The following is a 27,990-nucleotide window of genomic DNA, read 5'->3' on the forward strand; positions in this document are numbered from 1 at the left end:
GAAAGCACAATGTTGCAATTTTTCAAAACGTACACAGACATCACGTTTATTATACCGAATGACTGCCCGGGGGAAACACATAATACATCAACATCATCAACGCTTGAGCCTCTAAGGAAGAGAATTACAGATGAATGTTGCAGTTTGAGTACCTAAGGTAAAACATGAAATATAATGCAACGCTTTTGTTCATTCTCAGCCAACTCTCCTGTGATCAAACCCATCAATCTTGCTCACCTCTGTGTGTTCAGTGTGCAAGCAAAATCCCATCAGCCAGTCAATGTGAATACAGATGCTTGTGCACCCAGATTTCTGCCCTTTAGATTTCATCTATTTTTACTGGCTGCAAACTGCATGCTTCATGTGTTCTGGACAAGAGACCTCGGTAAAAATCGATGCCACTTCTTCCACTACTCACCTATATATAGCATAAAGAGAATAATAGATATATGCATTTTAAATGGCTTGGAATGAGCACTTCACGTCATGTGAAGCAGCATTATAGAAGTGCAAATAATAAATGCAAATTAAATTCAAGAGGCAACATCCTCAGGCAAGATAATACAGTCTGTGTGTGTGTGCGTACGTAGAAAAGGAACACAAGGCGACCCAGCTTTTCTGAAGCTGTATGCCTCCCACACTTTCTCATACATGTTTTGTTTTTTTGGTAGTCTGCCAGCGTGAATGCGTACGTTTGCGTCAAGGGGTCTCTGGAGGACTTCACGTCACACGGTACCTCCCACACACACACACCTGACATTTTACACACATGCAACTGAATATGCACACTGAAGCTATATTAGATGAAATGCATTGCATACTATTAATAGTAATATTTACAGTGCTGTACCCTACCTCAACACAAATCTGCTGACACCATTGGATTTAAGCAAAAAATGAAAAAGTCAAGTATCAATAATTGTAAGTACGTTTAAAAAAAAGATATACTTCACAAGTATTGTCAAACTTGTACACAACCTGACTGTTGAAGTTCAATTCGACAAGCTTGGTTCTCTTATATAATTAAAGGGGACATTTCAGAAGACTTTTTTAGGATGTGAAATAAATCTTCGGCGTTCCCAGAGTATATATATATGTGAAGTTTTAGCTCAAAATATCATATATAATTTATTATAACATGTTAAAATTGACACTTTGTAGGTGTGAGGAAAAATGTGCCGTTTTGGGTGTGTCCTTTAACATGCAAATGAGCTGATCTCTGCACTAAATGGCAATCCTGCGGTTGGATAGTGCAGTTTAAGGGGTGGTATTTTCCCCTTCTGACATCACCACCAAATTTCAATGACCTGTTTTGTCACATGCTCCTGGAAAATGGTTTACTAAAACTAAGTTGATCTATTCAAATTTTCTAGGTTGATAGAGGCACTTTTGGGAACCCAATTATAGCACTTAAACATGTAAAAAAAGTCAGATTTCCATAGTATGTTCCTTTTAAAAATAACAAGTTCATAGTTTGTTTGTGCAAGAACTTAATTACGTTACGTTTTAAGGTTTTGCCTTATACATCAGATTAGACGCATTTCATTTTAAACATTTGTAGAAAAAGCTTAATAAACATTTATGGTTTTAAAGATATTTTAGAGCACCTAACCCCACCCTTTACCTTAAAACCCAACCACTTTTCAACAATATAAAATACAATACACAAGTAAAAGTGCTGTCGCAGGTATTTATTGCATAAATTGACAAAAAAAACAATAACAGTATAAAATTACAAACAATTCGCATTTCAAACCGTGCAAACTGAAGTCATGACGCAATCTGTCAAGACAGCCAATAGCGCTTCACATTCTTAGAGAACGTAATGATGCAATTCGTCACGTGACACACGATAGACAATGCTATTTTACAATTAAAGGAACAGTATTTAGGATTGTGGCCAAAACTGGTACTGCAATCACACAACTGGTGGCCAATACACAAAATGACAACATAAACATCAGTTGAGGGCTGCAACTCCAGTTTTTAAATGACAATATCTTGGCCGGACCACTGCTGTCAGTGATATAAGTATTTGAAATGAAAATGATTTCTTAATGTCTAGTGACATATCAGGGCCATTTTATGATTAATTGATATAAATTTCGTACATACTTTTCCCTTAAAGATAACATATCATCGCTTCTTCTGGCGGGAAGATCGAATCTGATAATTACAGAGGTTTATGGTGACTTTTACATCTTTTGTTCCTATAAATCGATCGTTTGACATCGTCAAACTTGGAAAATTTTAAGTAGGGGTGTGCGGGGCACAAACTAACGCGGGGTTAATTGTAACACGCACCGTTTACATTGTTGCACAGGGTTGAACGATTTGTTTTTCCAGTATTTTTCTCACGCTGCCAAAAGACGATCTCCCGCAAATTATTGGAAATGTGTAATGTTTTTCCAGAGAGTTATTGATGAACGAATGTTTTGGTGGCATGTAAGTAAATCTTTTCGTCATATGTTTTTTTCGGTTTCTAAGTTGGGTGTGTAAGATACCAAATCCAATGCTATGTCATATTAATCAGTATCTTGTTGACTAAAAATGCATCATTTTGAAATATGTCTGCAGCTCTTAGCAACTTTTTTGGTGGGCTTGAAAATATTTTGACCCAGTGGGGTTAATTGTAACACTGTGAAAACAGGTAACGTTAGCGTAGTTCTTGCCATTGTTTTAAATCAGCTACACACGAATGATTGCTGGCTGCCAACAAAATAAATGTGCCTGTCTTATCAAAAATTGTGTGTCAAAATTTATTTTTGTTCATATCTTAATATTGATTGAATAAGTTCATGTCAAAGATTAAAATCATAATCAAATAAAAATGGATCAAATCTGACTGTAATGCTCATTATCTCAGAATTTGGTTTTAAAACTTGAGTATGTTTTTTACAGACTGGGTCACATATAAAAATGTTTTTTTTGTCATTATTGTGCTGCTATTTCTCACATATTTAGACATTTGTATCCATTTATAATTTAACTATGGTTAGATGAGGGATGAATAGTGTAGATACCCGTCTATAATAGACAGATATATAAACAATATTCATATCCACTTAAATTATATAGACAAAATAGTATTGAAATATTTCCCTGCAAACTTAATTTTTAGCAAGTGTTACAACTAACCCCCTGCCTGTTACAATTAACCCCACCAATATGGGGTTGTAACGTTTTGCTTCTGTTGCTTCTGAAACAAACTTCAAATGTTAATTTGTAGCAAGATGTGTGTGATGCTTGTGTAAAAATATAATTAATCAAACTCAATTTTTTTATGATTGAGCCAAAACCAAAAAGCATTAGGTTGTGCCCCGCTCTCCCCTACGTTTTGAAAAAGGTTGACTGTTTGGTCGTCTATATCGTCTAATAAATAAATGGTACATTATTTATCCCTTAATGCCTGAATAATGTAATTTGTATTAAAATAAAATGAACCCTGGCGTTTTAAGTTGAAAATCATATCCCAGTAGATGTCATAATTGCAAAATTATATTCCAGTATATTTCATACCCTAATATATTAAGTTTCACCTGCTGCCAGTAGAGGCGCTAATTTGGCATCTTTTGGTCGTATTTGGGGGTATGAACAAATGACCAAAACAATCGTATGTGTTGGAAGATAGGTTCTATTAAAAAAATGCATTTGACATTTTAACAGTAAAATAATGTAACCCAGTTTGTGATTTATTTGCCGTTTCCTACATCAAATTCTAATGTAAAGAGCATTGTGTGAAAATCTAACCTTCATATTTTCAATATTGACTGAGTAAGGTCATGTCAAAGATTGAAATCCATATTTCATGTTCCTAATATCATCTATAGATTATGAGACTTTAGTCTGGATTACAGGGTCACATAAGCCAAGTCATTCATTTCGTCCCCTATACTGTGTGTTTAACATTTCCGTCCGACATTATCTCAGTTAAGATGGCTCCGATAATTTGATTTGTCTGAACATTTAGTTTGCAATATTTCATATTATAAAGGAGTCTGTACTGTATAATTTGTTTTTTTTTTCTCAATACGTTATCTGCGATTATAGGCAATGTTAAACAGTAGTATGTTCAGATTTCATATTAAAGTAAATAGTAGTCAGATTAATTCAGTCTCACTGGAGCAACCTGTGCTTAGGTTGTTTTCTCTATGGCCATCATATCAACATGATGAATACAAGGATCTTTCATAAGGAGTGTGGTTCAGTAAATCCAAACTTGAAAGCACTTGTGGTGTCAAGTGTTTTTGCTCTCATCTGCAGAGTACAATTCAAACCTCCCTTTTACACACCATTTTACAAATGTACAATGCCAGAATAAGGAATTGCTGCCCTCTCCTGGATGAAATGAATTTGCAACAGAAAGTGTATATTTATAGAAATTAATAATATTAAGACTTTTATTAGATTTATAGAGAAATATTACATGGCACCCTCAGGTGTTACAACATTAAAATACTGATGTGAATACTTAAATACTCATGTGCGGTGTAGAAAGTTAAAGACATCAGGTGTACTGTTCAGGTAAAGCTGATGTCCATGTTATCATTGTGGTAATAATCTCAAAGCAGCATACTACAGGGTTAATTCATTAAAATGTGCATCTGTATACTTTCTTAATAAACTCTTTTCTTTTAATACATGAATACAATACTGACTCCGGCACCTACATACGATATTCTGTATACAAATTGATTGATAAAAATAAAGCATGTAAACTCAGGTAGACATTAAGACGTGTCTACTATTGCTTTGGTGTGAAAGATATCAGACCTGTTGGTCCCTCTTTCCACTGATCGCTGTGTGTGCACCACAGCAGACTTCTGTGCAAGGATCTTGGGCTCGCTTCCACCCCACAAACCCATCAGTGCTTAAATGCCGAAGAGCTCATCAGCATTGGGTGCGCTTTCATTGGTCTTGTCCCAATCAGAATTAGAATTCCAATCTTGAGGCGTCAACCCAATGTCCAGAACCTGGGGGTTAGTACGAGACTCAGCGAGTCTTTGCGGAAAGAAGACAAAAGTTTATAAGATGAAATACGTTAGCGAGCGTTTTTTAAGATATGGGCATTTCCATGCAAATGACATGTTTACCATAAGTAACAAAACTGATGATTTCCCTAAAAAGAACTGGTCACATTGGTTATTTAGGAACTGCCCATATGGTTAAATGATTCATTTAAAAGGCTGGTTTTGTGGTTAATACACTTTTTTCACAGATTTAAAAGGTAAGTTACCTGGTTGCCTTACAATTTTGAGTTCATTCAACTCATGCAACACTGTAACTTACTTTTTAAGTTGAACCAACTTTTTTACAGTGTAGCTATGCCTACGTAAATATGCCTACTGCTCTTATTTATAAGATTAGAAGCCATGCAGAATCAATGCTATCTTTTTCTAGTGTTATGTTTATAAACAAATAAGAGATGCTAAAAAAACAGTGGCAACGAAATACTGAAACTAAATTGACAAAAAAAACTAGAATTGACACAAATGACATATAAAACTTGCTAGGTTGAGGATCATGGGATATTTAAGAAACAAACCGTGAGGGTAAAACTACAAAGACTTTTTAAAGGTCACCTAATATGCCAATTGTCAAGATTTAATATTTGTCTCAGGTGTCCCCAGAATGTCCCCGTGAAGTTTCAGGTCCAAATACCCAATAGATCATTTATTTTACCATGTTGAAATGGTGTGCAAGAAAAAGTGATGTTTTTGTGTGCGTCTCTTTAAATGCAAATGAGCCTCCCTCATTTACTGTTATCCATACTGAAAACATACAGTTTTATTTTAATTTTTTATAGGATGGTTGTGGGCGGAGCCTGCGCAAAGTCACATCAGTTTGCTTATAGAGGGTATGCACATGAAGTCACCGTTGGCGAGAGGGCCTGCGGTTACGCCCACTGAGTGGCAAAAGACATTTGAGTACAGCGTGACATTGGCGAAAACACGATGAAAACGCATAGAAATGGGAAAAAGCTGTTGTGCGATAGACTGCACTAACAGATTAACAAGAATTCGGAGCTATCGTTTTACAGACTGCCAAAAAACACCGAAAGGAGAAATAAATTGACCGTTCATTCCAACGTCCACAGACCACAGGTGGGTTGATAAGTTGCTAGCGTCACTATCAAGCAGAGGTTTTACTTTCTACTTAAACATATTTTTTCAAGTATTTGTATTTTATTAGTGTTTTTTTTAAACATACATTCCAAAGCATATTATCATAATATTTACTCTATTACATTTCATAACAATAAGTTTTTTGTTTTACATTTAATATTTAAGCACATTAACATACTTTTACTCAAGTAAAAGTACACAATTTTAATGTAATTATGTATTAAATAAATGTAAATATGCAAAATAAAAGAATACACAGTATGATTCTATGCTTTAGAATGTAGTGAAGTAAAGTTTTTCCCAAGACAAACACCCTAATAAAGCACAGATGCTTGGAAAAAGTAACCAATGTAACTTAGTATTGTCCACCTCTGCTATCAAGTCCAACTAAATTCAATTTAAGCTGATAATAGTCAGTTTTACTGGCATTTTCGCAGCACCCGCTATGAAAACCAGCCATTTTGTTTGCCACTCAACAGGGCGAGCTCCAGCGTGGTCACGTGGAAAAGTGACGTCAATGCATACCCTCTATAATATGCCAACAGCTTGTCCCATTAGAGAGGTTTTACAGGGGTTTCATAAAAAGGAAAGGGCAGATTTTTATCATAACAGCCAATTATGTTCAAACAACATATGCGACCCTGCACAACAAAACGGTCAATTGTCATAAGGGTCATTTAAATAAGCTTTCTGCTTATCTATGGTTTGTTATGATAGGACAATATTTGGCTGAGATACAACTATTTGAAAATCTGGTAGTTGTCCAAATGAAGTCCTTAGCAACTTCATCCACTCACAAACTACTATTTATTTATGGTAAGGAATTAACAAAATATGGAAACATGATCCATAAAAAATTATTTTGGCATTAAAAATAAATATAGATAATTTTGACGCATACAATGTATTTTTGGCTTTTGCTACAAATATACCCATGCTACTTAAGACCTGGTCCAGGGTCACATATAAAAAAAGGTAATTTCTCATATTAGGTGACCTTTTAAGTTTTACATGAAAATGGATCACTACAGAAAATGAGACGGGATGGGATAGAGGTTACACAGCCTGGCGGACAGTATGATACACAGGGTAAGGTGGGTTTGGGCTGGATTGGCACAGGACCTGCAGACTTTACCTGGAGAGTATTCATAACTATCCAAACTGCAGCTATAGGAAAATGAAAGTACAATAATCAAGGATTTCTTTATAAATCAAAATTCTAATACACTGAAAAAATGATTCATTCAATCCACTCAACCTTCCCAAGGCAAGTGGTTGCAGTCAATTTATTTAAGATACACCTAAACAAAAACAAAAAAGTAAAATAAAATAAAAAACATTTGTTTAAATGTAACTTAAACAACCTTAAAACATTGAGTAAATTGAATGAAACATTTTTTCAGTGTAGATGTGACAAACCATTCTGCCTCGGTACTCATCTCTATAAAGATTAATGGCAAAAAACATTTTAGCCAACAAAGGGTATCATGCATTTCCAATGTGCCCTTTAGTGTACAGTTATAAATAGGTCACTCTCTATTTTTCATCCCTACTATTGAGTTTTAAGAGCAACGAGGGGCAGCAAAAATGAATTTGGAAGCGTGTTGCAAACATTAAAGCATTTCATGTTGAGCTCCCTGGTGAATTTAATCAAATGATATTGAAGCATTCGTACTTAAAGCACAAATATTCAGGTCAGGTTTTTTTTTTTATAATATCAGAAATAAATGATAGAAAACCAACTCTGCATTTCCATGGTGACTTATTGACAAAGTACCATTTATGAAAGCTTTATATTGGTTCTGTATAAACAAATAGGAAAATAAATAATTTTCCCAAGATGTTAGGCTGTGTGAACTTAAAAAAAGGATTCAGACAATTTTGAAAAAAAAAGAAAGGTCAGTCTGAGATCAGTTTGATGTGTGCGAGGTTATTAGCATTCTCTTTACATCGATCTTACAGCGCATGCCAAAGAGAGATTTAAAGGAGATTTACAAGCTTTGAATGCCTCATACCTTGAAAAAGCCTCTTCCAGACCATCATCCATATCCTGTTTCAAGCCAGGACAAAAAAGAAGTCACTCGACAATAATGCGACACATTACAAAACACATGTAAATATGAGTCTGTTTACACTTGGTATTAACATGTGTTTTCGTCGATCGGATCACAAGTGGACGACGTTAATGCCAGGTGTAAACGGTGTTCAAAACGTTTTGAGCTCGTCCACTTTCGACCACTTTCAACCACATCCAGAGGTGGTCGAAACCACTTTCGATCGGATCGCTTTGGAGTTGCGGAACGCACATGTGGATGAATGCGTTCGAACAGCCACATGCGACCGCCTTCTCTCCGCCCATTTATTTAATCTGAGGTATTAAACACAAGTTTTACGTCTTTTTTGACTTCTGGCGTGAACATTCGGTGAACAGCGCATTTTTAGCCTTTCATTGATAAAACTAAGCAGCTGATCTCCGTAGTTTCGTTTTGAAAGCGTGTGAAAGTTGCGCGATCCTATTTCATCAATTGCGCTGAAAATTCAAAGAAAGCTCTTACATACTCATGTACAAAACACTGTGCAGCATGTTTACTTGCTAAACAAGCAGTGCACTCCGACATAATATTAGTTTGCGTCCATATAAACTCATAATTACTCCCGCTCGGGTTTGAATGACAGCAGAGAGACTCGCCCACCGTCTCACAGACCACCCCCTCATAGTATTCAGCCCAGACGCGGTCGAAAGTGGACAAAAGAGACGGATTTAAATACCAGGTGTAAACGTAATGTGTGTCTCTCATCCACTTGTGATCCGATCGATGAAAACACATCTTAATACCAAGTGTAAACAGCCCCTATGTCTTGAAGAAGTCCTTACCCATAGGGTGTTGTGGTTGTTATTGTTGCTTTCGATGTGGTTGTCCATGTTTTCCACCACAACACTTGTGTAATCATCAACGTCCAACAGGTTCCCTGTAGCTACAGCTAAACAAAACAAAACACAGTTTATCATTGCCATTGTGTTAAATTAGGTACAATTTCTCTCTCTCTCCCTTCACATTTGTAAGAAATCACAGATCCCCTTTAAACACATCCCACACTATGCTAGGTGTTACCCTAAAAACACTTATCGTAGCAAATAATAACACCTGAAGGAAGGTTCAGTCAATTTAAGGATGGGAATGGCAAGATATCGAGAATGATGGTTGAGCAAATGAATATGAGATTCAATAATACAAGTAAAAAAAAATGACATCACCCCATCGTTTGGGTTGTCGGAGCTAAAACAACATCAACTATGCAAGAACAGAAGGTGTGAGAATGGGAACTGATCACTTCAAATTACATTTTCTTCACTTTAACTATTTAAAATGTAAATAGTTGGTTGAGCAGGTCTGAAGGAACAGTAAATTGTCAACATCGATACAATTTTGACTCCGCTTAACTCTTAGTACTTTGCATACTCACTGCTACTGCAAATCTTTTCATTAAGATCTTCAACGTCCACGTGTTTTTCTTAAGGCCTGGGTATAGTTAACTTTTTATGCGCAAGCGAGGGTCAGCGTACAGTACGTGGTGCAAATTTAGTCAATCAGAATAGATTTTTGTATGCGTAGGTCAGTAGTTCATCCACAAGGTGGCAACCGTGCCCAAGGGACGTCGATTCACGAGGTAGTCGATTAAAAACTGCATAAACAAAACAGACGCAAGCTACATCGACAATGGAGGCCATATATGAGACACGTCAGGATGTATCCTCATTTTACAACTGTACCATGAAAGAGTTTCAAGTGAGTTTTAACTCATGGCGTCACCCCTTTAGACCTACTTAACTGCTCCTTACGGACCCCTGTAGGCCAGCAGAGGAATTGCATGCATCCAATGTCGTTGTATACATTCGTCAAATGAAGTATGTTTTGCAAGGCTGTGTGCGTACGCTGGCATATACGTAAAAAAGGACTATACATCCAAGAGCAGAATACAATTTTACTCAGCAAACTTTCTGTCCCCTTTAATAATTCAACAGCCTCTGTACATATTCACTTACTTTGCAGAAGTGTGCATCGTTTGTTAATCTTCTTTTGCTATCAACAGAAAGTTGAAAATTAAGGCTATGTTTACAGGACTGAAACTGATAAGTTCTTTTCATGCGCTTATAAAAATTACAACGTGTTTACACAGAATATGACTAAATACGCTATATTACTATTACATGTGCCAGGCCAGTAGAAGGTAATGCAAAGATTGGTACAGAATATGCGTATTCGTCTACAGAGCAATAGCAATAAACACACACTGGTAAAAAATTTGGTAAACTTTGTTGGATAAGCATTCATAAACTCCATATCATCAGCAGCACAAACACAGTCCTGAAGGCCACCATTGTTGTTTTTGGCTATATTTAACTATGCCTGTAGACTGAATTAACACATGTGCATAATGTCACCGTTATCACAGATTGGTGTTTACGTGGTTAATACAGAGACAACAAGGCATCATTATCAAAAACTTGCACTTTGAAACCCGTCTTCAAAAGTTTCAGGATACCAAAACGCTGTTATCGTGTAAACAAACAGCCAAACTTCTTAAAACTTTACTGTTTACAGTTTTAAAAATTTTTGTTGTGTAAATGGCCCTTAAGAAAGTAACGATGAGGTAATTTTCATTTTTGGATAAACTTTTCTTTTAATTGACACACAATTTTGTGTGCTTTACACAGACTTATAATTAGAAACAAAGAAAGGGTCAAAGTTTAACCACAAGTACAAGTGCATTTGTACCTGCTCCTTTCGTGCTGGTCAGACCGGCTGATATCTCCAAATGAGAGCTATTGGACATCTCCCCAGCTGAATCCCACTTTACACGGTGTTCCCTCTCTGAAAGAGAAACAATACATTATATTTATAATCACACTAACAGCCTTTAACTCATTCACCGCCAGCCATTTTTTGAAAAGTTGCCCACCAGCATTTTTTTGTGATTTTCACAAAAGTTTCACAAAATGCCTTCCAGGAAAATGTTATAAACATACAAATATATCAAATGAAAGAACAGACCCTCTGCTTTTAAACAAACAAAACGAGAAAAAAAACTTTCACCCTATCTATATTTTTTCTCTGCTTATAAACTCCTAAATGTGGGTATTTTTCTTTAAAAAACATTTTTTTAGAAATAGCTGAAATAATAGCATTTTTGTGAAGGAAATTTTGTTAGAGATCAGATTCAGAACGATTATCAAAACATACACAGAGTTTAAAATTAGTTAATAACCTTTATTAATTGCGGTATTGCAGAGATAAACATAATAACTCATCAGGAACACGTTTTTTAATCTTTTATATATAACAAGAGGAGACATCTTACTATAGACCTTTTGCGAGTCGACGGCACAGTTACGTCATGCGCGCAATGTGGTGGCAGAAAAACAGTGAAAATGAATGAGACACGAGTGAAACGAACAATATAACTCCCTAGAAAATGTTTTGTTGTGCTGTTGAGTGTCAGAATAGGAATGCCAAAATAGATGATCTTCATTTTTATAGTATACGGTCGTCGAAGACACCATTTGAAGATAAACGTAGGTGTTTATGGTTGCAATAAAAGCCCTCAACCGGACAGACTGGAGTGATGAAATCATCTGAAAATCTTTTAATAATTTGAATAGAAAATAATTAGAGAAGATGTCTGGTGATCTGTCGAAGTCTGATCCCTCTATGTGTCTCTTGTAGCGTTTTTATCACGTTACGTTTATAATTTATTTAGAAAGATTAAAGATTTGAATGAGTTCATAATATCAATAATACAGTAGTTTATTTCTGATAACAAGGGAAATAAATTACCTTCTTTCATATATCATATCTAACAAGTATCAGCTATTACACTGAGCTAATGTTACTGTGTAAGATTAGAGTATTAGCTACAGGTCCTTGAAATCTTGCCTAGCTGCCAAACCTCTTTACACAGTTATGATCCATGCTTGTCATCTCCCCTCGTCTTTAGCAAACCAAAAATAAAATTTTCCACAAGGTATTTGTTTCAGAGATCAGTTTAGCAACTAGCCAGACTGATAAATAGAAATCGGAGGTTCAGTTTAGGTGCGTAATTGCGACAAATGCATGAAATGAAACCATCTATCAGCTTTTCTTTTTTCAAAAATATGAAATTATTGTTTGTGGTCCGGACAGGTTGTAGATTAATCAAGGACTAGGCCTTAGTTATAGACTGTTTCATTGGGCGCACGTACGGTTACGCAATAAGCGTCTGGTCCGAACTTTACTTCCAGTTTCTGTTTGTTTAATGGTCTGACTAGTTGCTGTAACCGAACTCTTAAACAAATACCTCGTCGAAAATAACAAATGTTTTGGGTTCCTATGTAATCTATGTGTTGTTCATTTTGCTTGCTATATAAATAAACTACTTTAAAGCAACACCCAAGAGTTTTTTTTACCTTCAAATAACGTTTCCAAAAAAGTTTCAGTCGTTCATCCACCCGAAACAGGGTGAACGGCACTTTCACATTTGCTTTGCAGCCCTCTATCAGCCAAAACCGCACTAAAGAAGTTTCCAACCGTCGGGTCGCGGTCCTGTAGTTTGACTGAAAACTACAAAAACTTGCTTTACGGCAGACCTACAATCCAATCAGAGCCAGCTATGCTGCAGTATTTCAACAGTGGTAATGGACAATTACGCTTCTAACCTGTAGGGGGAGCAAAGAGCAAAAATTCTTTAGTGTTGCTTTAAAAGGACTTTATTTATAAGGGATTTATTTTTCGCAGAGTTTACCGGAAGTTACGTTATGACCACGAAAGCCGTTTGTTTATGTTGTTACTTATGAAATCATCTATATTAGGACATTTAAGTAGTTTTTACAAACATACCTTACAAAAACAATACTGGTGTGCATCTTAAGACAAAACAATGGCTCTGATATATGTTAAGATATGTCAGTACAGGATGTTTTTAAATTTAGGCAGCTCAAACATGCACTCTAGTTTGAGACTAGGATAAGCCCTGTCCGGGAAACCGCCCCTATCTTGAAATACTCTGTACCTTCTTTTGCAACTTCCCAGAACTCAAAGGCCACTCTGAAGGCCTGTGCCACTGTGAGGGTTACAGCCTGAGCCTAGGAGAAAACAACGAGACGTCAGGGAAATAATCAGCAAGAAAATAAGGACATGCCCAAAACCAAGCTTTCACATCAAAACTTTAGTATCAATCCCCAGCAGACTTGTTACCATGTTTTTGGATTAAAGTTTGGAGGAGATGAAGTTTTACTCCACAGGAGGAAAACATTTTGTCCTTGGACACAAATAGTGAAATCTGGTCAGCTGTTTTTCAGAATAAACAATGTCTTTTTTTCATGTTTGTTTGTGCTGACCCGATTTCAGATGTAAAAAAATTCATAGTTTTCATAACGAAAGCGTCAAACAAACACTCACAACTTTCCGCTTGGCACAGAGGAGCGCGTGGCACTCCAGCGTCTCATTTTGTTGGTTCTGTGCGATGAAAGCAAATACTTTGTCGTGCATCTTATCAGCTGTGCAGTATGATATCCTGAGTAAAAGGGTCACAAACAGAACAAAGATAAGGACCATTTTCGAGTAAAAAATGTGTTGATGCTCTGCAAAGTAGATATGGAGAAGACAGCAGCTATCTAAGCTGGAACATCACAGTTTCTTGTATCGCCGTAATGTTTAAAGGATTGGTCCATTTCCTTAAAAAAATTCAGATAATTTACTCACACCCATGCCATCCAAGATGCTAATGTGTTTCCTTGTTCAGTCGAGAAGAAATTAAGTTTTCTGAGAAAAGCATTCCAGGATTTCTCTCATTTTAATGGACTCCAATGGACCCCAACACTTATTAGTTTTAATGCAGTTTAAAATTGCAGTTTCAAGGACTTCATACAATCTCAAATTAGGCATAAGGGTCTTATCTAGCAAAACGATCATCATTTTTAACAAGAAAAAATAAAAAATATGCACTTTTAATCCACAAATTCTCAAGAGGTTCGCCAGGGCGACCACACGTAATATGTCATCACGTCAAGAGGTCCTGGATGACGAATGCGAAACTACACCCCAGTGTTTACAAGTGTTGGAGAAAGAGGACCGTTCCTATGTTGTTGTATGTCGAATGATAATAATTAATGTCTTTGTGTCAGTTTATTGTTTACAATGGTCCGCAAATGTGCGTTTCATATTTGTAACACGTGACCTTTCCACGTCATTACGCAATTACGTTAGGTCGTGCTGGCTCGTCACACAGCCAGAGGAAGAAGAGAAGTTGTGGTTTAAAAGTGCATATTTTGTATTTTTCTTGCCAAAAATGACAATCGTTTTGCTAGATAAGACCCGTATGCCTCGTTTGAGATCGTTTAGAGTCCTCTGAAACTGCAATTTTAAACTGCATTAAACTGTTACGTGTTGGGGTCCATTAAAGTCCATTAAAATGAGAAAAACTGAAATATTTTCCTCAAAAAACATAATTTCTTCTTGACTGAACAAAGAAAGACATCAACATTTTGGATGACATGGTGGTGAGTAAATATCTGGATTTTTTTATTGACTAATCCTTTAAGAACTAATAGTAAGGATTTTTCTTTAAACTAATATGGCAGGAGTAGGCAACATCGGTCCTGGACTGACGATGTCCTGCAGATTTTAGCTCCAACCCATAAGAAAACCTTGCCTACCTGTAGTTTTCAGATGAATCTTTAGACCTTGATTAGTTGATTAGAGCTGAAGCTAAACTCTGCAGGACATCGGCACTACAGGACCGACGTTGCCTACCCCTGTAATATGGGATCTGGAACAAAGAGTGTGTGTGCGTGGACAGGTGGACCATATAAAGCACATCCTGCCGTGAACAAGAGATTTATGCGAGCTATTGCTGGTCTTCTGCAATATGCTGTATTTCAAGGTTTGTAGTGGCAACCACTGAGGTAAAACCACTGCTTGTGTGTGTGCGCGTGTGTACATGGTGAAACATTGGTGGGTTGAATAAATCATTGGTGCTGTAGGCCAGACTACAAACTCATTTCTTGGAAGTGAAAGTGCCTACTTTTTGGAAACTTTTCTTTTGACAATGCAATGTGGTTTCGGCAGTACAGTGAGTGAATATTTAATAGGCGGATGAAAAGAAGAGAAGTTAAAGTGCTGAGGCGTGTGGAGTTCACCTGTATATGGAAATGTTCTCGATGAGTTGATTAGACACACGGTCACACAAGACGATACCCTGAGGAGATACTTTCAGAACCACTTTAGGCAGTTTCTTCCCACTGGCTTTAGCCTGTCAGTTAAGAATAAATGAAAGCAATTGTGAGTGGAACAAAAATCTTTTGTTTTAATTGAAAATGATGGTAAGCACACAGTTGGCGGTATCCACTGACTTCCTGTGTGCTTACCATCATTTATCAAATTATCTTCTTTTGTATTCAACAGAATAAGGAAATACAGGTTTGGATCAACATGAGGGTAAGTAAATGATGATAAATCCCTTTAATTATTTCTATAAATCGAGTAAAGCATAAACATTGCCAAACATTGCAAATCACAAAGTTACAATTAATTTACATACACATATCCTAAAAACTAATCTTGTGCCAGACACGAATGAATTTAGATAATGATTTTGAATGAAAGTCATTGATGTTCTGTGTAATTATGAAATGAGATATATTAGATATGAAGAGTTTTGTTTCAAAACGCAATAAATCCATTTAGACTATTTCGATAAAAACGTGTTTTCTATACCATGAAAGTGACGAGATGAAAGCCACTATTTTCTGTTACAAACTTTCACATAGCATCTTTAGGTTATAATAACATTAAAAATTCTAATCCATAATTTGATTTTCAAAGATTTATTATAAAACTGATTATTTTTTTCCGCAAAATGCAATAAATACATGACACTTTTTTTTTCAAAATGCTATAAATCTATTAAATCAATATATAAACGTGCATTCATCTTTGCCATGTTATATTTATTTAGTTGACTAGTGGTATACACTGATTAAAAAAAACAAAGACATTAAATGGCATTAATCAAAACACTTACTTTGTCATGTAAAGAACACTGGGTCTCATTCACTAAGCATGCGTACGCACAAATGTGTGTGTGAGATGTGCATACGGATGTTTTCACAAACAAATCGTGATTCAACAAAAACTTTCGCATCAAAATGTCTTCTAAATGCATGCAAAAATTTAAAAAATAAATAAAACCACTTGTACGCAATAATCACGTACACTATAATCAAACACCAGGCTATAATTATAATGCCTATAATAATGTTGGTATATAAAATTTACATGATTATATTAGATATTATATTATTTTCTGTATTATATATTATTAAACATAATCTTTATTATTATTATTATTATTATTATCATATACATTATATTATATATTTTTCTAAACATATAAAGAAGATGCGCGTTATGACAAATCTTCACGCTTTCCTTCCTCACTTTTTAAATCTCTATATAAAAGCGTCTGCTTAATGCCTAATGTAAATATCATGTAAATGTAATGAGAAGTCCAAACGTCAATCACTTGATCTAATGTCCATTTTATTTTAGAAACAGATGTGCGTCTCTGTCAAATTAATTAAATGTCATATTTGTTAAGGCATCCAATACTTCTTTAACGTTACTCCGGTTGGTGGACAGCACTGGCTTCCTCCATCAACAAAGCAAAACGGAACTTTACAGATAATAAATATAATCATGGATTTCTTTACGAGCTCTTTTGCTTCTATGACAAACTTCTCTAAAGTTTTCTGTGGACAAGCGCTGCGGAAAGCCCTTATATGGAGCTGGTTTGGGCATGTTTTATGCAAATTACCAACCTTGTGCACACGGCCGCTCATGTAGAACACCAAGTGATTCTTTTTTGATTACCAAGTACAAAGTAGATGAGGAAAACTTAGATTCTGTGTGTATTCAACGCTTTGCCATTATTGTTTACAATGCGTGGAATGGTGCGCTGTGATTTGTTGAGTGGATTTAATGCATTCTGCAGAGATGAAGGACTGGCGTTGTTGCGGTTTGGAAAAAAAGGGAGAAAAGATGACTCAATAACACAGCGGATATCGTTTTTTGCGTAAAATGAAGAATTGACTTTTAATACTGACCTGAAACAATACTGATTTTGGTGGTATCTCATATTTTTGGAACCAAACTCTTCATATATTTATATATCTGTTTTTTTTAAGGGTCAGGAATACTCATTTTAAACATTGAAAGAATATGTCATCTGACAGAACACACCGTGGCAACAACCCTTTTAACAGCAGCTGCTGAGAGCTCCTCGCCTTTGGGCTGGTCCACTAGCGTCATTCCCAGGTAACGGAGGTTAAATGTCATTCCTTCCAGAAGAGTCTCCCTGGTGTCGGTCCAGTTCTCAGAAAGTTCTGCACAAAGGCAAAAAAGCACAGCAAAGCCAAGTGTTTATGAATCAAATCTGGAGAGATCAAATACATTTACTGTACACATGCAGGTTAAACCAAGTCAGCACACACACACGGTATATTGCTTTGGCTAAAGTACACACAAGATACTTGTACTGCTTAGGTATGGAGGACTTATGAAATATTAAAAGAAAAACATTGCATGGGTAAATATTTGCTGAAATCAACCTTTGCTCTAGAAACCCTCATACTCCAGGCCAAAAACATTTTTAAATGCCTCTATAGATCCTCATCCAAGGTCCTTGGTTTTGAGCATTTGTAACTCTTAGATAGCATGCATCCCAGCTTTGAGCGTCATAGTTTGTGTGGTATGCAGGATCCATAGCTCCATCATGATAAGAATCAGAGATAACATGCATATCTTGCATAGTTTCTCTCTTTACAGGCTCTCTTATTAAACAAAACTATACACTGCTCTCAATAAAGAATTATTTTTGTGTGCTTGTATGTGCAATAGTCTAAAATAGTAAAAAAAAAGTTGCCATCCAGCTCCATAATTTAGTATGATTTTCAAAAAATTTAATGCAAATCCAGAAAATGTTCTTCTTTAAATATATAAATATACAATATATCACATGAAATAAAAAGAGGCTTTGTTTTTAGACAAAAAGACCTGTTTCATGCTATCTTTATTTGTTCTTTTTTATCACCACTCAAATAGGTTTCTTCAAAAACAGCACATTTTGAACAATAAACTGAGATTAGCATTTTTGTTAAAGATCAGATACAAAACAATGATCCAAACATAGGCAGAGTATTTACGGCTTTTGGATCCGTAAATGCTGTGTTATTTTATAAAGTGTGTAACATGCTGCATAATAGCGGAATTATGGATTGACGTAAAAACTTGTCTTTGGCGGAAAAGCGTTGCCTCTTAATTGACAAGATAACTTGTTAATGGCGGGGGAAGAGTTCACAGGCAACCGCAGAGATTATCTTCTTTAAGCCACACTAAAGAGCTTTTGCTCTTTGCTTCCCCTACAGGTTGGAAGCGGAATTGTCCATTTCCACTGTCGTAAATAATTTAGCCTACTGCAGCAAAGCTGGCTCTGATTGGATTGTAGGTCTGCCGTGAAGCACATTTTTGTAGTTTTCACTTGAACTACAGGACCGCGACCCGACAGTTGGAAACTTCTTTGGTGCGGTTTTGGCCAATAAAGGGCTGCAAAGCGAATGTCAAAGTGCCGTTCACCCCGTTTCGAGTGGATGAACGACTGAAACTTTTTTGAAAACGTTATTTTAAGGTAAAAAAAACTCTTTGGTGTTGCTTTAACCTTTTCGGGCCAGATTTACTAAACAGGGCAAATTAGCGTGAGAGCGCAATTCCCAAAAAACCCTGATAGGAGTGGTAATATCTGCAGTAGGGATGTTCATATCAGTTAATTTTCCCGACCGACAACCGCAGCTTATTAACCGAACATTAACCGTTAACTTATAAGATTTTAATATTAAATTGTCATTGAGTAAAAATACAGTTGACGGTTGTCTGTGACCTGGTAAAAACAAAACATTTTATTTCATTTAAACGTGTAAACAGCTGCGACAGATCAACAACAGAACCAGGATTCATACATTAACAGATATTCACGCAACATTACCTTATCAAAGAGCACGCGATTAGTCCAGATTATTAATATCCAAAAAGGGCAGATTGTCTCTTTTCATCTACCACAGTGGTCATTTCTAAAGCAGAATGCATTTCAAAAAGTTTTGCTTTTGGGTCGTCTTTCTCCGTTTGTGCAAAAGAGAAATGTTTATGGTCAGGGTAAGAGGCCATCAGCGAAGGTTTGTCCGGATGTGCGCGAGATGGAGACAGACCGCGTCATCTTGCGCATATCTTGCGCGCACACTCCGTTCAGCTTCCAAACCATACTCAAACACGCACACAAATTATTTCTTATACAAATGATTACTTTATCAGACCGTCAGGGCAGGAATAATTTGTTATTTACAGGACACTCACAAATTAAAGATAGAAAAGTGGCAAAATGTCTGTCAGCTCATGACGACACGCACCGCCGTTAACAGATAATTTTTTCTTTTAACTGATAATGTTAATCGTCATAAATTCTTACCTTCAGTAAACGGTTAAAACGGTCAATATGAACATCCCTAATCTGCAAGGTTTTTTTTACTAAAAAAGCACTAATTAAATAACACAGGCGCCACAGCTTCCACAATGACCAACACAATCTACTAAGAGCAGCGCAAATTAGTTCAGGGTCACAAATAAACAGAGCTGATCTTGAGTTCAGCACAACAGACATTACAGCGGAAAATTCGGGGTGTGTAATCCCTGCTAATGAAGCCATAGGACACTTAAAAGAACTGGAGAACAAGAAAATTAAGGTTTACAAGAAGTTTTGAAACGTCTGCAGGGCTCCGGACTGCCACCAAATGGGAGCATTTTGCCACCAAAATTTGAGAGTGTGCCACTGAATTTTACATCCAGTTGCACATGTGCGACCAGTAAATTTTACCTTTTTTGTGATGTGACACTGAATTGGAAAACAGCACATTGTACTTTCTGCATCTATCATTAAAGTATTTATTAGTAATACAGGAGAAATTAGTAGAAATGTGAATATTTGGATACCATGTTGATTTACAGTGTGTGCCCCTAAATTTTCTGGTTGCGCACCTAAAATTTTTAGTTGGGGGCCACTGTGCTCCTAGTGAAAAAAGTTAGTCTGGAGCCCTGGTCTGGTATTGTATGACTTCTCCTAGTGACTCCTTATTTATTTACATCAGCAAATTAAAAATAACATGGCTTGGCAAACAACGTTTTTGAATAATATGTTCCAAATAAACCGTTACATGTTAAAACCATCCTCTGCATTGTAATACGCATTCTCTGCGCCATGTGATTAGCAATGATTGCAGTCATTTCAAGCGCAAAGTAATTTAAGACATGCTTTTATTCAGCGATAAATAATAGCGCAAATACCAGTCACATGCGCAAACATTAGTAAATCACGTTGCGTGAATCATTTAAATCTTTCCCCGCCATCGACGAGTATTTCCGTCAATTTGCAATACCGCTATTATCCACCAGGCGCTCTTCCACAACTTATAAAACCTGTAAGTATCGCCCTAGTTCAAACAGCTGTAGGTCCGTGTATGTTTTGAGGATTGCTTTATCTAAATAATCAGATATCTAACAAAAGTCCAAAAAAAAGCTTTTTGTTAAAAATTTGGTGTTTTTGAAGAAACCTACCCATATTTGAGAGGTGATAAAAAGAACTAATGAAGGTAGGGTGAAACTTTTTTTTTTCTTTGAAAGCAGATGGTCTGTTCTTTCATTTAATATATTATATGTTTATATGTTTTAAGAATAAGATTTTCTGGAAGGCATTAAACTTTTGTGAAAATCATAAAAAATGCTTGCGAGAACGATTTATTAATAATCTCCTCCCAAAAATGTTGCGTCTGAAAGGAAAACTCCTAGAAATGCATATGCAATAAGGTCAGATCCAAAAATAACTAGACCACACCTTTTCAGTGCTAATAATACACGTCTTTAGTTAAAAACTGTAGTTTTTTAACGACAAAATGATGGTTTGCGCTGGAGCAAGCTGTAAGTAAATGGCTTAGTTTTATTTAGCATTATACTCTTAAGGCCAAAGTAAAGTTCACGTTTTATACGTATGTGTGGGTCAGTTAACAGTCCGCATAATGCAAATTTGGTCATTTCTTACTTCGTACGTGCAAGTTGCACATGGATGATTTTATTTTATCAAAAAAGTGGCAACTGTGCAGGGGTGTTGATTCACAATGTAAACAATGAAAAATAGCAAAATGCACATCGACAATGGAGGCCATATATGAGATATGTTTACATGAATTTTTACTCGTGGTTAGACCTACTTATCTGTTACTTATGGACCCTGTAGGCCAGAAAAGGAACTGCATGCGTTCATTGCCTATGTACAAGTTCGAGTTTAACATAAAAGTATGCTTTGAAAGGCTGTGCGTTCGACTGTATGTGTTCACTAGCATAAGGTAAAAAAAACTACTTCCAGCTTCAGTTATCTGTAAAGGCCAATGTGACTTTTACCCTCTATTGTATGGCTAAAATTACAATGTGTAAATGTGACTTCAAGGCCTTGCAAAAGTGACACAATGAAATAGTTGAGGCTGCTTGCTGCTGCCATGCTTTTACAAAACATTAAAATATTTAAACTATCCATTAACTAGAGGAACTAGAGGAGTATTTCCACTTGTTCACTTCATGCATTTTTATTTCTTCGCCCCTGTGAGTTCTTCAGTCACCCGACTGCCTTTGGCAATGAAGCTACTACATTAAACTTTTAGAAAACGCCCAAGGATAAATCCTAGGAATCAGACAAAGTGGCACACATCAAAATCAGACAAGCTTGTCTACATTATCTTCAAAGGTCAAGTTTGAAGTATTAAATAACTTTAAGCATTCTGTGAGACATGTGATAAGTCCTCTTGACCCAAATGGCTCATTAAACTCTTAATCAATATAAATATATAGCCAATTCTCATACAGAACGAAGGGCATAATAATAACCATAGTGACAGATAGCATCTCAAAGACTATAGGCTACTCATTACAGACACACCCACAGGCACTTAATCACAGCCCAGGGGGAAGCTGTATTTCATTTCAATGTCTCTTGAGAACCATTTAGGGTGGGGTGACCGTAGCGTGTAAGCTCCCTCGCCGTTGGGTGAAGGCCAGATATGATTATCCTGCAAACTGAGATAGTATTTTAAACAATTCTGAGAATGTGCATTCATGGTCACGTCAAATGATTTCGACCTCAGCCAAACAAAGAAGGAAGAATGCCAATTTGTTTATTTTGTCAAAGTAGACATTTTTGAAAAAACAAATAATGCTTTTAGGAAATCATTCTTGCATAGAAAGACATAGTAGAAATGAAAGGTATAGGGATGAACGACTTATCAAAACTATTAATATTATTGATAAACTGAGCATATGATCTCCCAAGAAAAAACACATTTCCATTTTATTTAATTCCTAAAAATAACTAATGCCAAGTATCATGCCACTGTGACATTTTTGTAACAATTACTTATAGTTCCCCATTAAATCCTCATTACCATAATGCGCCAGGTCATTGTTTTACAAATCCTATATACGAAATATTGACTCGCACTACCGTAAAACAATGTTATCTGAATAATAGAAAAGGTACAACGAATGCCGACCCACGCACACAGCTCAAGCAAGCATCCAAGCGGTGTCTCAGGTCATGCAACATGAGAATTATTGAATGCTTTTTACCAAATGGACTGCCTGGAAATGTCTCAACAACTGCTCCTGTATGTCTTTCTCTTTTAGATTGCCTCCCTTTTTAGTATGTGCAAGGTACGGACACACCAAAGATCCAGAGGCACAGGCGATAAATCTCACCGCTATAACACACCATAAAAACTCCACTGGAATCTCTCTTCATTACAATGCAGCCATGTCTGCAAGCTATGCACTTTCTCTTTTTGGGCACATGACTTTGGACGAGGCACAAGGACATTTCTCACATTGATCAGTAATAATAGATAGCTGAATGAGGAGTGGAAAGGGAAGAGGATGTAATTATGAACTGTTACGAGGTGAATTTATATCAAACTGATATAAGTGTCTTTAAACACAATTATTTATAAGACTACCCATCTGTAAATTAAACTTCTGTAGACAATTCCATGCAAATGTCATCTTTAGTTTTAAGCAAATGTTTTAACCATATTTATATCTCAAATGTTAATGTTGGATGGTTAAAATATCCATGTGCATTTCTCTTAGTTACAAAGCATTTTTATTATTTCATAGTAAGGTCATATTTAGGGCTGGGCAAAAAAATTATTTTTCGATTAATCTGTTTTTTTTATGTGGTCGATTCAAAATCGATTTTCAAAGGCCACGAATAGATTTTTTAAAATGAAATAAACTGATCCTGTTTGATCAAGGAATGCGATTGTTTTGACTTTTTTTAGCATACATTTTTCATCTTGCATCAAAATTGTATTGTATTTAATATAATTGTATGCTTTGAAAATTAGAGATGTGTACCTAAAATAAAAGAGTTTAATATGTTTGTGGCTCTTGATTTCTTTTTATTATTTACCCACTTGTAAACTTATGTTCACTGTTCTTTTTTATAAATATAGTATTTGTATTAAATCTATATTCATTGAGTCGAATCGAGAATCCAGCATAAAAATCGAACATCTATTCGGAGAATCGGAATCGAAAGGAGAATTGGATCGATTTTATTGCTTGTGAATCGAAATCGAATCGATCTGGAACATCTGAATCGATACCCAGCCCTAGTCGTATCCATATCATGTTTCATCATAAAATACTCAACCGCACACAAAAAATTATAAATATGATAATTTTCATGCATTTTAAAGGGTCAAACTTTATAGTATTATTGGTTCTGCACTGTCAGAGAAAGAGGTACAGGACTGTGCCTTTTTTGTCGCTGGGGTGGTACCCTAAGGTACCGTTTTGTACCTTTACAGGTATATAAACATAATACAATGTTGTACCTTTTGGGGGTACATTGCTGTTCCTTAAGGCAGTGGTTCTCAAACTGAGGGCCGCGAGATGGTGCCAGGGGGGCCCCAGTTTTATGACATTTCATAAAACACATTAATTTATCATGAATTCTGTGTAATTAAACCTAAAAAAAATAAGGCCACTAACCAACAGCACTACTTTGTATACTTTAATATGTTTTGTCTTATTAAATGTTACGTTTTAGAACAAATTTGATATAAAAAAAATTTGGGGGGCCGCGAAGGAATGCACCATATACAAGGGGGGCCGCACACTGAAAAAGTTTGAGAACCACTGCCTTAAGGATCGATTCTGTACCTTTAAAAGTACAGTTAACTGTTTTGAACCCCTAAAATTTAACTGGTACAAAATTGTTCCTTAAGGTACACAATTGGTCCTTAGGGTATAATATTGTACCCCATAAGGTACAACATTTCAATGTGTTTTATACCAATAAATGTACAAAAAGGTACCTTTTAGGGTACCACCCCAGCGACAGAAAAAGGAACAACCTTTTTTCCTTTTTTCTGACAGTGTGGTTTGTGCATTTTAATTCACAAAATTCCTATAAAGTATTTTGTCTCCCAAAAACTCGCATCCATAACACACAGTTCCCTCATCTAAATAGATAACACACAGACTGATATTCATGCCTCGCCTCTATTATTAGGTTTTTTTTAATAAAATATAACAATATTATATATAATATAAAAAATAAAATGTGGATGTTTCTCACCACTAAAAGGGAGTTTGGGAACTTAACAATGCACAGATGATGACATCACTTGGTTTGCTCGACGGTGCACGAGGGGAAACTAATCTTGCATTTAACCATGACGTTGGAGTGTTACACGTTTCAGGATCGGTACAGCTCATCTAGAACCTCAATCTAGGTGGTACTAAAAAAGTATCAGGTACAAAAGTGAGCTCTACACCAAGCTGTACCGGGCCATACTATTCAATGGAAAACGTCATAAGGTAGGTCACAAAGAATGTTAAAACACTGACAAATGTATCTTATTCGCCATCATTCACTGACTGAGAGTACAAACAGTGGAAGCTTGCAGGGCACATATTATTAGTTTCCTATGAAATCCGTTTTTTAGCACAAATTCTGTTTTATTTATTCTCAAATTCTGTGTTTTCCGGAATCCAATTTTTCTGGATTCTACTTTTAATGGTTAATTAACCTTTTAGTAATCATCTCTAAATCTTAATCTTATCAACTGGAAACGTAAACAAATACTGAATATTATTGATTGTCTTACAACAATCTATTATTTAACATTAGTAATAAATACAAATAAAACATTGCACAGTCCTTTCTGTATGAATTAAATGTACAGCTACAGAAGTTAAGAGTAGTGAATGATTTTAATTTTTGGTGTGTAATGAATATTTGTGGATGTGAGCCCTCATCTGAGGAACAAACTGTATACAAGCTATACACGCTTTTAAACAGATGTGAAGAGCGTCACATTCCTGATTAGTTTTCTTGTTGTTTATTCTACACTTTGTTTGCAGTGATTAATCTGCTACTTTTCTTCATCTATCCTGAAATCGTGAATGATTCTGTAAACAAAGTATATTTTGTATGCTGTGTCCTTTCTTTACGTCCAACATTACACAAAAGGTTACAATGGGTTTTAAAATGACGGAATCCAAAATTTGCCAAATTCTGTGACATTCCACGTTGTACAGTAAATTTCATTTTTATGTGGATTCTGTGATTTTGTCCGTGTTTTCCGCATCACAAAAATCATAGGGCCCCTATATAATGCAAAATCCACTTTTACAAGGTCATAAATGTTTGGATATAAATGTGTGTTGGCAGTATGATGAACACAACAACAACAACAACAAATCCCCATTAAATGTGATGTCACACAAACAAAGCCCCAACCACAACCACTAATTGACTACAAAGCCCCACCCACAACCACTAACTGACTGGTTAATTTTACCCAAAGCTTTTGTAAATGTGTTTGTTAGCACATTGTAGTGCTAATGCAGCTAAGGATACTATTGTCTCAGACTGTATTCACAGGAATTAGATCTATTTTTAAAGCAACACTATGTAGTTTCCATGTAAAAATGACTTACAGCTCCCCCATGTGGTTGAAAAGCGCAACAGCGCCTGGTATCAGACACTCTTCTGCAGGCAGGGGGAGGGGCGGGGCTGTGTTTCCTACCCTCCACCACCACTTTCAGAGTGTGCTTGTAGCAGCTAGGAGGCTGCTCAGGTTGCAGCAACAGTACAATTTGTCCAGTTAAAAGTTGTTCTGTCACTGAAATAATTTTAAGGACATTATTTAAAGGTAAAAAAACTACATAGTGTTGCTTTAACCAAAAGCGCTCACTGTCTGTTGTTAAAGGGATAGTTCAGCCCAAATAAAAAAAATAGGCTTTATCAGAAGCTAGTTATTTTCGTTTATAAAGTTTTAAATATGGATATTTCTACAACAACACCGCACGGATTACCCTCAGAAGGCCTTTGTTTATTATCCGTTTGGATTTCTTTGGGAAAGGATAAATCCATTTTTTGGACCTGAAGGACATGGACCCTGCAACTTTACTGTTAACGACTGGAAGATCTAAGACATTTTCTACAATAACTGAAAATGTGTTCATCTTTAAAATTATGGACATACGCATCTCAGACGGCTTGGAGGTGAGTAAATCATGGGTTTAATATAATTTTTGGCCAAACTATGCCTTTAAGGGAGTGAGAAGCAGTAGCTCATTCGCATTTAAAGGTACACACATGAAAACTGCATTTTGGACAAGCTATAACAAATGATCTGTGGGGTATTTTGAGCTTGAACTTAACAGACACATTCTAGGCACACATGAGACTTATATTACATATTGTAAAATGGGCATAATAGGTGTCCTTTAACTGTGATTAAACTATGACTGAACTTACACTGGAAAACTTCTGGTATTTTAGCTGATAAAGATAAGCACAAAGCCCCAGAACAAAGCAGCTTTGGTGGAGTCCTGAGAGAATTAAGAGGGAAACAAAAATGCAAGGCAACTCTCTAATCCAACTTAAGGCGAAACCCCTTTACATTTGCTCGTAAAGACCAGGCTGAGCCACTTCACCTGCTTTTGGGGCTTTGCGAATCTGTCCCATTTGAACTTTAAAGAAATCTTTTTAAGACCAGCAACAAGTGCCTACTTGTACACTAATGGATGGATGCCAAGATGAGAAATCAGATACAGAAAGAATAGAAAGATGTTACAATGCTGGCTTGTGATGACAAAGCTGTTGTCTTCAGTTTTCTTTGAGAAACATATAAATCTACAGTATGTGGCATGATCCAGACAACAGCCGTCTACCTAGACTACATTTTGAACATCATGCCTAAAACTAACTGTTATGCAGTGAATATTAATAGGATTATCATCCGTTTAAAGTCATTTTCCCTTAAAACTACTAGAGGTTGGCAAACGGATATATTTGTTTGTATTACTATTAAGCATTACTGACGCCGTCAATTTGACGGTCATTTGCAAAAGCTAACGGACAACATAAGTGACGCGTGAAAATAACCCTAAACAAAACTCCCAATGTAGTGAAAATACTCACTTTGGTGTTTGCCTGAGCTCCACGGGTGTTTGCTCAGACCTGGGGTGCGTATTAAAGCTCTTCTGGCTGATTTCAGGACATCCATGACGGAGTTTTAAATCGGAGAAGCGTTTTCAAGCTTCTCACTCGCAACTTTGTTGTTACCGTGACACCGACATCTGTGGGAATACTTGAGTCACTAAACATTGTGGGCGGGGATTGTCATCGGTCAATCAAAAGGACGTTTGCCAGTGACGCGGGGAGACTG

The 27,990-nt window shown here is 36.2% G+C and overlaps 1 protein-coding gene across 3 annotated transcripts; it reads right to left on the reverse strand.

Annotated features, from left to right (window-relative positions):
• Positions 1-18: 18 nt before the first annotated feature.
• ldlrap1a (low density lipoprotein receptor adaptor protein 1a) lies at positions 19-27,990 on the reverse strand. Of its 3 annotated transcripts, XM_073858113.1 has the most exons (10): positions 27,744-27,990; positions 17,402-17,544; positions 15,301-15,413; positions 13,562-13,676; positions 13,173-13,245; positions 10,904-10,999; positions 9,001-9,107; positions 8,141-8,175; positions 7,261-7,292; positions 4,371-5,001 (listed from the first exon to the last, which is right to left on the reverse strand). In XM_073858113.1, the coding sequence occupies exons 1-10, from the start codon at positions 27,826-27,828 to the stop codon at positions 4,955-4,957; spliced, it is 846 nt and encodes a 281-aa protein (XP_073714214.1). In that variant the 5' UTR covers positions 27,829-27,990; the 3' UTR covers positions 4,371-4,954. The 3 variants fall into 3 exon arrangements, with proteins under 3 accessions (XP_073714215.1, XP_073714214.1, XP_073714213.1); XM_073858114.1 differs by lacking the exons at positions 4,371-5,001; positions 7,261-7,292 and adding an exon at positions 19-418 and having other exon boundaries at positions 27,744-27,988; XM_073858112.1 differs by lacking the exon at positions 7,261-7,292 and having other exon boundaries at positions 27,744-27,981.

Source organism: Misgurnus anguillicaudatus, chromosome 20 (genome assembly GCF_027580225.2).
Source record: "Misgurnus anguillicaudatus chromosome 20, ASM2758022v2, whole genome shotgun sequence".
NCBI lineage: Eukaryota > Metazoa > Chordata > Actinopteri > Cypriniformes > Cobitidae > Misgurnus > Misgurnus anguillicaudatus.

What these genes read in the sequence shown, in the direction of transcription:
- ldlrap1a (XM_073858112.1), bottom strand. Translation starts at nt 27,828, where the DNA reads ATGGATGTCCTGAAATCAGCCAGAAGAGCTTTAATACGCACCCCAGGT. An exon ending in GAGCTCAGGCAAACACCAAA is followed by an intron (nt 17,545 to 27,743) that starts GTGAGTATTTTC and finishes GCCTTTGTGCAG; the next exon opens with AACTTTCTGAGAACTGGACC. An exon ending in CTGGAAGAGGCTTTTTCAAG is followed by an intron (nt 5,002 to 8,140) that starts GTATGAGGCATT and finishes CTTTCCGCAAAG; the next exon opens with ACTCGCTGAGTCTCGTACTA.